General features: G+C 37.9%; 1 protein-coding gene across 1 annotated transcript; it reads left to right on the top strand.

The window, feature by feature from the left end:
* The first annotated feature begins 87 nt into the window (after positions 1–87).
* LOC148734142 (tyrosine-protein kinase receptor torso-like) lies at positions 88–11,636 on the top strand. Its single transcript, XM_088753688.1, has 13 exons — positions 88–444; positions 1,059–1,483; positions 3,844–3,908; positions 4,861–4,897; positions 5,465–5,725; positions 6,135–6,573; positions 6,981–7,189; positions 7,854–8,038; positions 8,468–9,205; positions 9,648–9,859; positions 10,077–10,117; positions 10,873–10,969; positions 11,281–11,636. The coding sequence occupies exons 3-13, from the start codon at positions 3,867–3,869 to the stop codon at positions 11,408–11,410; spliced, it is 2,391 nt and encodes a 796-aa protein (XP_088609814.1). The 5' UTR covers positions 88–444; positions 1,059–1,483; positions 3,844–3,866; the 3' UTR covers positions 11,411–11,636.
* Positions 11,637–12,592: the final 956 nt, after the last annotated feature.

The raw sequence follows: 12,592 nt of genomic DNA, 5'->3' as shown, positions 1-12,592 counted from the left end.
GCCTATTATACCATCGGCTGCCGCTTACGAAAAAAGTTATTGAAACCAGTACTCCTGGATAGTAGCAGCGAAGTGAAAGAGCAAGGGAGGCTTGGGTCGGGGCGGGTTGTTAAGCAACTCGACCTAGGCCTCCTCATTTTATCATTCCTCCGCTCTTTTCGCGCCTTTTTTTTTTTTTTACAAACTCAACGCTTGAACAGCCTAGGTCGTGGCTTTTATTTCAAACTAATCCCGGAGAACTCAACACTTATATGAAACCGATATTTGATCAGGGCTCGGCCATTATAAACGGATCGTATCTTTCTGTGGTGATCCTGAAGACTTGTAATAACTCTTTCAGTCCAATCCGCAGGATAAGCTAAATCAAGGCAGATATGACCGAGTCGGGCTGACCATAAAAATGTAATCTCCAAACACCTCTATCTCCTTTCTGAATACACTTAGGTATGTCCTTTGTCATTAGAACTTGACCCTGTAATAATATCTTTGGGCTCTAACATTTCCATACTTAGCGGTGTGTTACTCTTTGTTTTTATGCGCCCATCGAGTTTACTTAAGTGAATTTAAGAAGCAGTTTTCGACCTCAAAGGAACCATTCACTTTAATGCTCGTAACTGACTGAGTAAAAGCGCTGAAAGAAAAATACTGTTCTTCAGTAAATACACTTTGTTTTAGAATCGCATCATTGAATAAAATCTCGCATTCTGATTGGTCAACGAAGCGAGGTATTTAGCGTGGAATTGCGAGTTGAAAACGAGGCTAAGTGAAATTGTTTCGCATCTACGTAAGCATAACAATTTTAAATAATGTTGTTTCCTTTTTTTTCTCTTTTAAATTCCGTTATGCGATTCAAGGAAAATCCATTACTTCACTCGTGAATTCCGCATTAAATTGCACGCGAAAACCGATATCACACGAATCTCGAAGCGATGAGTGCGATATCGGTTTTCGCGTGCAATTTAATGCGGAATTCCCTCGTCAAGTAATGAATTTTTCTGTAAAATGGAGTTATCGATAACGATGAAATTTGGTTTTTTTCTTTCCCTTACATGGTCAAGATATCGATCAAGTTAGTCGGTACGATTACTGGAAGCATCGATCAAGGAAGTATTTTCGCTTTTACGAAGGGTTTTCTTCGGTTTCCTAGCAACACTTGGTTTCTGATGCTCACATCATTCTATAACAATCAAACTGCTAAATAAGAACAGGCGAGGACACAAGAAAACGCAAGTTTACCCTAGAACATTATCATCGTTATTATTATTATTATTGTTGTTATCGTCATTATTATCATTATTTTAATTAATTTTTTTGCATTGTAAATGCTATAAAAATCTATATGAATTATTAATACAAGACAACTTAAGATCGTATTTTAATTGTCAAGGAACAGCTTGCAAATGACTGTTTCGCACTAGGAACGCTACGGCGATCTGATGTCCAAGATAACCGCGAGTATTTTCTAGACTGAGTCGTCGATAAGGTATTCCGAATTCATTCTCTATGCAGCCATAGTTAAGACACATACGAGATAAGAAAACTAGATATGTAGATTCCCTTTTCAGCTTTACTATCTCATCAGGGGTTTTTTAGCTGATAGCCATATCAAATAGCGTTTCATTACTAACATTAAAAGGTAGTAAACTGTCTTAAACTGAATACCTTACGTTTTAAACGTGCGTGCTTGTATTTATTTTTTGTTAGACTTAACTTTTGTTTACTACTTAATTTTACAGTGCTTTTGAGAGTCATATTGAAAACTGAAGTAAATTTCAATCATTGTCTCCAATCGTTAGGGAATAAGCTAGTTGGGTTTTATATAGTGTGCTCTTCAGAGAAGATCACACAATGGGAACTTCAAGGAAAGTTGTAACCATCTGCCGACATGTCCTATATTTGGGATACTCCTATGATTTTTCGAACGTTTTGCTTACAGTTTCATTTTCAAAGCCATTTGTAGAATAAGTGATTAGAACATCCATGTACATGTTCCATTTTGTGTTTTCAGTCAAAGCGATGGCTATCAACAAAATTTAACAAGACGAAGAAGCGCTGAGTTATTCAGTTCGTCGTCAATAGACCAGAGAAAAACGGTGTCATTGAAACTTTTAAAGAAAAAAAGTTTTCAGCGATTTTTAAGGTTGTACGTAAATTGCACCATTTCCTGCCGCCAAAATCTCTATCTCAGCCCGGATTATGCGCCACGATACTTTAAAAAGCGATAAAAATATGGATTTTGAACTGAAGCAAGAAAAAGGATTCCATACCCATTTTAAAAACGCGTGCAAATATCTACGCGGAATTAATAACAAGGTTGCAATGCAAAAAAAAAATAATAATAATAATAAAAAACGTCTTTACTGATCTTGACTTTCATCTTCTCATCATATACCTCTAGTGAGGATTTCTGCGAAAAGGTCGATTTCGAATTGAAAAAAAGTATGTGAGTCAAAATGAACTAAGGTTCAGGCGGAATTTCACTGACAAATCAACACAGATGAAAGGGTGAAACCTGTGTAACCATGCTGTCAATAAGTCAACATATGCAGTCTCGACTATGCTGCCTCGACAGAAACACGAATTATAATAGAGAACTCGGTATATCTCATTACAAGGCATATATTTACTTGTAAAAAACTGGCCTTATTCCTGCGTTTCTCTTACATTCTTGACATTAAGTAAATGTTATCTAAAGACTACCAGCCTCACTCCCGTTTCGAAATAAAAAGCATTACAAGAGCTGTTAGCTTCAAAGACCAGCCGACGAAAGGAAGAAGGAACGATATTAAGTATTGAACTGTCGAACGCCTTGATACACAGAATTGTACTTATGATGGACAGAAACTTAAGTTTCGTAGTAAAATTGATATCGAAACAAAATCAAATGGATTTTCTTTTTAAACAAAACGCACAAAGAAGGATGCGGTTGCTGTATTTGCATTCCGCGGCCATTTTGGCAGAGCGAGCCGAAATGTTTACAGAGTTCAACAAGGAAAACTGCCTGTTTTGTTTTCAGCTTGCTCGAAAATTCTCTTCTGCATTCTAAGTGGAGTTACTCATTTATTCTAACGTTGTCGTCGTTTCGGGCGGCAGCTGGTACGGAGTTGTTCATTTTAAGATGAGCTGAATATTTGTGAAGTTTCGAAAACAGGAATCGCTCTCCTTGTTTTGGAAGTTTCTTTTGGCATAACTTTATGTTTTCTAAAGCCACATGTCGGCCGAATTTTAAAGAGTTTTTTTATCCTTATTTTTGAGCCGCATGGGAGCATTCGTTTAGTTTTTGACTGACGGCCGTTGTCAGATCATTTTAAAAATTGACATGATCCTCAATGTCAGTATAAATAAGCATGTCTTACAAGAAGATAAAACACACACACGAGATCTTTGATCCTTTTTACAAAATAAGGCGACATGTGGAAAAAAATGAAGAATTTGAAAGAAAACACTCAAAGAATGTATGAAGCAACGATTTGGCACCATTGATACAAAAAAAAAGTCTCTTCACATCAGCGATGCGTGCGCTTGCCTATTCATTTATCACTTTAAACTGTACAAGTAAAGTTAATGTGCTCAGACTAGAAAAATAAGACAAAACAATACAAATAACTTCGAAGAATATTACAACAACGGCTAGTCCGAAGTTTAACATTTCCCACAACAGCCAAACGAAGGAGGTCAATGAGCAGGTTATTTTGGCTAACAAAACCGCTATTTCTTTTCATGAAAGTTTTGTCTCTATTTCTTCCAAGGGCTTGAACCTTTTTTAAAGATTTTCTGCTCTATGGTTATTTGATGACAATTTCTGTTTGTCACTGACCGCTATCACGTTCAATTCTTCATCAGGTCCTGACTTCTGCGATATTACGATGGAACTAGGACTTCATGTTTTAGTGGCCCTCGTATTTGTGGTGAGTTTCTCAATTCACATTGTAGACAAAAACCATGCGCAACACTCAAAATGATTACAGTTAGTTAATTAGCTGAGAAGAGTTCTGTAATGTCTACTAAGTTTATTTAGATACAATGAATATATTAAGTTCATATATTTTGAACTGCGGTATTAAATACGTATAATGCACGATCCTTCGCAGTAGATAGCGCAATTTATGCAATAGCGAAAATCAGACCTGAAAAAAATCAGGCCTGTACGGGATTCGAACCACTGACCTCTGCGATACTAGTGCAGCGCTCTACCAATTGAGCTAACAAGCCAACTGGGAACAGGCCGTTAAGTTGATTCGTAATAAACCCGTGATGATAAATCAGATACAATGAATATATGAAGTTCATATGATTTGAATCCTGTACAGGCCTGATTTTTTTTAGGTCTGATTTTTCTGATTTTATCCACTGCGAAGGATCATGCATCATGCGTAAGTTTATTTAGTTTTGATAAAGAAAAAGTGTTTGTCAAAGTTCTCAAACATGTAGCTACTTAATGTATGCATTGGTTCTCCTTTGGCATAAGAGTGCTCCAGTCCTGTTAATCCCAACATAAATCCATTATATCCATCTATCTAACCGACTCACGACTAGAACCAAGATTTAAGCTTTTATTTTGTGCTGGGGTTATTTTCGACCTCGAATTCGAAGAGGACAAGATTTGCCTTTTTGTGAGGCTTTCAAGCGTAATGAATGGTTAAAAATCTAGGAATGTAAAGTACATCGATGACTTTCAAATTAATGGAATTAAATAAATTCTGAAAGTGTAACAGCGATATAATGGTATCATCCACAGAAGGCAGTCATGTGTATCTCTGACTGTAGACAGAATCACTTAAAGACCTTGCCTCATTCCTGTTTATTAATTTAACTAAACCTGAAAAGTTTTCTGCTTTAGCTTATTTTCTTACATTGCAGATTTACGAATATTCTGACGTTTCTGGAAACTCTCCAGGTATTAGAAAACACGTCTTTATGCTTTTGTAATGAAAGTATATGACCAAAGACCAAAGTAATCACATCGGCCAATCAGTGCAAAGGAAAAAAATCACAAGGAACCGAGAAAACTCCAAGTAAAATAGAGTGAAACTATCTGAAGGGCTCGAATATGGTTGACGATGCTGCTGCCTGTTTTAGTTTTGAGCATGATTGAGTGAGAGACTGGCGAGAGTTTTTTTGCACCAATGAGAGAGCTAATATGAATGAAGCAACTGCAACTCAATCAAAGATTTCTCTCTGGTTTAATGTTATTGATCAGTAAATGTGGCTCCCTTTAGAACAAAAAACAATGATCCAAGCCAGATCTCGAATATGGAAATTGCGATCAGGAGTCCACCGCAGTCATCACTGTCAGGGCGAGGTTGCGCAAGCAGACAGTATGCGAGCTGAGACGGATGCTGAATTAGTGTCAAGGGAAAGATCATTTTATATGCCGAAGAAAATCTTTCAAAAAAAGCCCTTCTGAAAATTAATTATTTATAATTTTTTTGTTGTATTTATCTCTTTCTTTCTTTTTGTGTAGAATATCCCGGAAGTACCGTGGTAGTGCATTGGAGGCCATGTTCTGCCTCTGTGATGACTATCTATAGCAGAAAAGTACCCTCAGAAGGCGACAAATTAGATTGGAACGCTGTAAACGTATCGGAACATGAACGAAGTTATGCTCTTAACCTTAGTTGTAATACGGAGTATGAAATAGATGTCAACGCTTGGAACTCTACTGCAGAGATGACCTCGGCGCCATTAAATCACAGCAACTCTCAGAAAGTGAAAACACGTGGAGGTAAAAAAAAAGTCATGAGGATTTTCCTACCTTGCCAAGTCACGTGAAACGTCCGAGTGCAGTAAAATCGACAATAAAAGCCTTTTACTCAAAAATATTTTGAAGAACTACTTACATTTCCCTGTTCTCGGTGTTGGTGTAATGAAAGAAAAATGGAATTTGTCCTATCTTTGCGACAACATTTCAAAGGAGTGACGGGAGAAATTAGGTGTAGTTTGAATCTTTATCAAGGTAACTTGGTTTGCCATTCATATGATTTAGAGAGTCAGTTTTGCCAATTTGTTCTTTTCTGGAGATCATTTCTGACCAACAATAACAAAAAAAAAAAAAAAATCCGAGTTACTTCCTTTCAGAAAAATGCTTACATTTGCAAGTTTTATTGAAGAATTTTAAAATGTTTTCATTTCAGGTAAACCGTCAGCTCCGGTCATAAAAAACAAAGAAGTACAATTGGCATCTAAGTGTGATGTGAACCTGAAGTGGAGCTCCCCAGACGACAATGGCTGCCCATTGATCATGTACACGATTTACTACAGAGAACTTCAATCTTCAAATCAACAGTATAGAATCAATGTTACCGTGGATACTACTTCGAAAGATCTCCCTTCGTTAAAGTGCAACACTGAATACATCTTTAAAGTGACTGCTTGGAACGAATTGGGACAAAGCGGTCCCTCTGATGAATGGCGAATGAAAACAGCGACTTTGACTGATAAGTTCCTGGTACGAACACTCAGCATTGCTTTACCATCAGCTTGCGGGCTCCTGTTTCTCTCTACTTTTGGAATTGTTTGTTGGAGAAAGAAAAGCAGAAAAACGAGGAAAAGTCGAGGCCATAAGTCCAGGTGGTAAGCTGAGACATCTTTATCAGTATCGCAGATAGTCATGCGTCGCTTTGGATAAGGTTCTTTTCTGAAAAGAGTTAATTGCAGAGAAATGAAATGTAGATGACATTTTTAAAGAGAAGAAGTATTATAAAAATGCTACCCTTGACACCAGGTGAGAACCAGTTTCAGCGGATCAATAGCTAGCTCACTCTAAAAGTACCAAAAGGCATTATAAACTTCAGGAAGAAACGGGGGGCGTATCAATACGAAAGGAGGGGAGGGAGGTGAAGAGTAACCCACTGACAGTTAACTTTTCCAAATGTTATTTATCTAATACTTTTAGGATACCAAGCCTTTTTATTTCTAAAATAAGGTATCTTATAGACAATTAAAGGCATTCTCTCAGCAGGTTTTTTTTCCTCTTTTAGGTCAAAATCCGACATTGTTCCCCTCCTTCTTAGGGAGATTCCACCCGAGCGGGTAACGTTTATGGAGGAGCTGGGTCGAGGCGCTTTTGGCAAAGTCCACAAAGGCACTCTTAAAGAATTACCGAAAGTTGAGGTGTTTTTCAAACCTCGAGAAGAAAGAGTAACGGAACTTCCCGAAGGAAGAACAGTCGCAATTAAAGTCCTTCTCGGTAGGCGCAAAAAGAATCTATAAGTTCCCTTTGTAGCCAAATGACTTACTAATACTATTAACAGAGTGTAGCACTTCTTGACTCACGTGCATCCTTTATAAGTGAGGGTTTATATTTCATTTTAAGGCTTGCATCCTCCGGCGAATTCGAGAACACGTTTTCCACTCAGTGGATTGTGGCTTTCCAAACTGCTAGAAACAAAAGTGACCCTTCTGTTTTGGAGGGTAATGCAATAAAATCTACAACAGGGTTTGATACATTTGTACAGTAAGATAACCTTTCTTTGCGGCAGACTTCTTCATTAGTTTTCAAGAGGTCTCAAGTCATGGAAGGAATTAAAACATTCATCGACCTGAACAGTTTTGTTTGCAGTTCCTTTAACTGCAAATGTTTCTATGAGAACACTTGAAGCCTTCATCATAACTAGGATTTCTATATTTATTGAGTCTACTGATTTGTCCGGGAACCATAATTTTAGAGATTTCATGGTATTATGCTACTGATGCTTAAGCCTAATTTAAAAGTCGACTTGCTCAAATTGGGAATAAAACTTACAGCAATACCTTCCTAACTCTCTTAATTGTGAGTTATATTTGTGTCATTTTTTTCTTTTTTTGGATTTATGTAAGTCATATTTTAAACATTTCATGTATTTTTCTGACAGAAAACGCTAGTGACGAAGGAAAGGAACTGTTTAAGAAAGAAATTGAGTTTATGAGGCGCGTTGGTTTTCACCGGAATATTCTCAACATGATTGGCTACTGGACGAGGTCAGAACCCTTCATGCTCCTCCTGGAATATGTTCCACATGGAGATCTTCTTCAATGGCTGAGAAAAAGAAGCCGACAGGTGACGGAAGTTTGCTGCGTTAACACTGTTCTTCTATTGAGAAATTTACTTTCCTAGTTGAAAAGCGCAAGTTGTAAATCTATTCAAAGCATTTTTCAAACTGACCGAAATAATTGGCAAGAGTCAGCAAATTTTCTTTTGATGAATGCAGAGAGATTGGGGAGAAGGGGGAGGTAGATAATCCTTTTCTTCCCAGCGCTTTTGTTTTTGACTTCTGTCTTCAAGGAAATCCTTTGCTCAAACCATGCATGGGCAAAACTTATTAAAGATTGAGCGGAGTAACAAATAGCTGATAACACTGACAATTAAATGGAGAATTGATATATCATTGGAAAGTCCATTACATTTTCAATACATTTCTCATTAAAAGTGTTAAAGCAAACTGAGTGCATTTTAACTCTTCCCGATGATGTGTGTCATAAATTGCAGATCAACTGCAAGAACGGCATAGATGGGGTCATTCATGAATCCGTGACAGATGTTTTCGTCACCTCAAAAATGTCAGAGAAGGATGCCTTTAATGAGGACTACGACAATATCGAAAAAGTCATGAAGAAAGAGAAATCAGAGCCGAGAACCGAAAATGACCAAGGATTAATCAGCTCTTCACAAATAGCCATATCTGTGAAAGAGGAACAATCCACTAAAAGCGATCAAGTGATTTCACAAATGCCATGTGGGACGAACATGGCCTACAAAGGTTCTGATAGGGCTCAGCCAACAACACTTCAAGCTGTTAAAGCGCAGCCTCAACTTGTAAATACTTCTGGAAAAGCTTTAGGAAGTGGGAAACGAGATCAAGCAGAAAATATAAAGGAGATAGAAGACGACGAAACCGCGATCTCGTCGACGGCTGGTGAAGTTAGTCACAACACAACAAATCTTCCTGGTGGAGTTTGCCACGAAAGTATAACTGAACACGATTCGATCAGTGAGAACGCCGCGGAAGATAACAAAAGCGATGAAGGAAAAGTGAAAGATGAAACCACTACAAACACTGATGAAAAAGAAAATTCAACACGAAATCCGCGACATGCACGAAGTTTGCCAAAGCCCCCCCGAGAAAGAGAAACGCAAAAGTCAATGGAACAGCAAGGATTTGACAACGAAGTTGACTTCTCTGTGGACAATGTTCTTTGTTTTGCATGGCAAATAGCAAAAGGAATGGTATGTGCTCTGTTATGAAAACATTTAAAAGATCTTTAAAAGATAGAGAAACATATTCACATATTAAAGTGATTGAAATCAAGCCGGAAGGAGACAAGACTATGTTCCTTTAAATTCTCTAGTGGTTCTCTTAAGCGCTCAGATGTCGACAGATTAATCATCAATGGAGCAGAGACTAATAGTTTCGCTCGGGTTTGTCAGTGAGCCTCTCTCTCCAAAAAGAGAAGCACTTGAAGAATAATTGGAGTGAGAAACACCAGGCTTAAAAAAGATCCCGTATCTACGGCTTACCCAGTGACACCTTCAGCGCATAGGTTCTAAAAGAAGTGTACTAAGCACTCAGTCTGAGTTTTTTCGCGATCGAATATGGGTGCTCTATGTTGACAAAACTGATTGTGAGTATGAGCAAATTATTATTTGCTTCTGTTCTATTTCCACACAGGAATACTTGGCCAACAAAGAATTTGTCCATCGTGATCTGGCCGCACGTAATATTCTCCTTGGTGAAGACAGAGTTGTGAAGATTGCTGATTTTGGCCTTCTACGTCACACTTATGGCGACATATACGAAGTCCAGAACGCTAAAAAACTGCCTATTAAATGGATGGCGCTTGAGTCATTAATTAACGGCATATACACTTCTAAGAGTGACGTGTGAGTAGTCACAAGCTTAGAGTATACTAGCAACTCAGTGAAATTAATTCAAAAGAAGCACTTGCATAAACCGAAGGTACTAATCTTACAAGTTCAAAATTGTGTCAGCTACTTACTGAAATACCATCAGATTCAATACTTGGCTCGTTAATTATTCAAATTGAGAGCCTTCTGAGTAGACTGAAATTTTATATTACCTCCTGTTCTCTTTCTGTAGGTGGTCTTTCGGTGTACTTCTTTGGGAACTGTGCACAATGGGTAAGTTGTATATGAGAACGATCCTTCGCAGTAAAGCACTATTTGAGCAATAGTGAAAATCAGACCTGAAAAAAATTTCAGGCGTGTACGGGATTCGAACCACTGACCTCTGCGATACTAGTGCAGCGCTCTACCAATTGAGCTAACAAGCCAACTGGGAGCAGGCCATCAAATTAATTCGATATAAACCCGTAGATGATAAATCAAACAACAACAAACATATGAAACATATGTGTGAACTGCGGTTATGAGACGTGGGTTACGGGTTTATGTCGAATTAATTTGATGGCCTGCTCCCAGTTGGCTTGTTAGCTCAATTGGTAGAGCGCTGCACTAGTATCGCAGAGGTCAGTGGTTCGAATCCCGTACAGGCCTGAAATTTTTTTCAGGTCTGATTTTCACGATTGCTCAAATAGTGCTTTACTGCGAAGGATCGTTCTCATATACGTCTCATAACCGCAGTTCACACATATGTTTCATATGTTTGTTGTTGAATGGGTAAGTTATAACATTGCTTTAATCACATTAAAACAAAATGTAGCCAGTAGTTTAAAGAATGACAGAAGCTATAAGTTTTCAGCAGCTGTAATTATTATGCTAACTTTTCAAGTTCCAAGCTACAATGCCGAGATCAAAGGAGGTTTTACGCTATTTTCCATTCGACCTAGATGCATATACTAAGCCATGGACGACTTGAGTTGAGAAATATTTTTTAAATAATCTTGAATACTTCTGAGTTCTCTTCTTTCATATAGGTGGCATTCCGTATCCTGGAATCAGTAACAGAGATTTGTACAGTAACCTGAAAACAGGATATCGAATGAGCAAGCCAGACATATGTTCCGACGAACTGTGAGCTTACAAATTCATCTATTACCTTCGTCATTAAGAGTGATTTATTAAGCCCCAGTTACAAAGAATATCACCCACTCACTATAATTTTGGATAAAAAAAAATCACATACAACTTTGTGGTAAACGTGTTATCGCCATGGTACCATAGACTGAGTTAAGTGCATTTATTTCTGTTATAGAGCTTCACTTTGTACAAAATTATTATCTGCAAGTCGAGCGATATCGCTTTAATCTGTTTTTAGATTATTGATTTCATTTCGTTTAAAGCGTTGCTTCTTGACAATGATGCAGAGTATTTGTTCATACCAGGTACAAGCTAATGCTTGACTGTTGGAAGGAGGATCCAAATGAGAGGCCATCTTTTGATCAGCTGCTGTCGAGAATGGAGACCATGATGATGAAGGACACTCCTTACTTGGATTTAAAAGAGGATGTTTAAGCTGATCCCTCCCACAGTGCGCCAAAATCTGAAAAAGATAGTTAAAATGTTATACATGATTAACATTTAGATGATGTAGCTTTCAAGATGCTACGAAGAGAATCGATAGGGTTGAATCGTAGGCACTGAAAACTTTTTTCTCAGAAATTTGATTCTTTAATTATATCTTTGTTTAAGAATTTAGGTTGTTTGAAGTCAGAGTATTAATAAAGATTAAAAAGTTGTAGATTTGGCACGTACGTATTTTGAACGAGCTCCACGGGCTCCTTGACGCTACGTGGGTAAATGAAGTATCGCTCCGACGAAGGGCTAACGCTCGAAACGTCAGCTTTTGTAATCATTACGGTGGCCAATTTACCATTTCAACTTTTGTTGATATATCCAAATTATTTCGTTACTCCCACCGACGCAGCCCCAAACAGTTTCTTTCGAAACTATCAGCCTTTATTTAAATGAAGTATCGATTGATTGATTGATTGTATAGAGTAATCGTTTTTGTTGAAGCAGGAAAAAAAGGAATTAGTTAACTTGCAATCAACAAGTATAGGCTCAAGTCAATTGCATTCAGTTCCTTGCAAAGCGGTCAATTTACGGGCTTGTCAGCGGACTCCCTAGGCCACGCGGGTCGTTGAATTCCTTCACGCGCGAAATATGTTTTGCAAATAACCTCTACCGTTGATTTTCTACAACAGTTAAAACGTTAAAATTGTATATCATGGATATGCTCTTTTCTTTTGCCTGTATGTTGATTTTGCTTTGGTGAAGACCGTTCTGGGATGCGAGGAACCTTAAAAACGAATCAGCCGTTGAGGTGGGAAATATCCTCGTCGGGAAGTGTAAGTTACGGCTCAGAGTCAAGCTTTGATAAAAACAGTACAAGCATCTCCACAAACTTCACTCACCGTCACTTAAAACGTAGGGTTCGTCGAGTAAAGTAATTTTTAACTTGTCAAACCCTAAATCTATCTCAGCCAGCCATTAAAGCGTGGGAAAGATTCAGTCATAGAAAAAACCAGGAAAGATTTATTACTCGACGTTTCGGGGTCATCGTGACTCCATTATCAAGAGACTAGTTTAAAAACATGCAAATAAGGAAAGGTACAAGAATAGCATAAATTAGACTTAACGGCTTAAACAAACACCTTGGCGCGGATGGAATCCGTTTGCACGTTCAGTGTTGGC

Source organism: Stylophora pistillata, chromosome 3 (genome assembly GCF_964205215.1).
Source record: "Stylophora pistillata chromosome 3, jaStyPist1.2, whole genome shotgun sequence".
NCBI lineage: Eukaryota > Metazoa > Cnidaria > Anthozoa > Scleractinia > Pocilloporidae > Stylophora > Stylophora pistillata.
The sequence above is the reverse complement of the archived record's forward strand: the minus strand, read 5'-3'. Positions and strand labels throughout refer to the sequence as shown.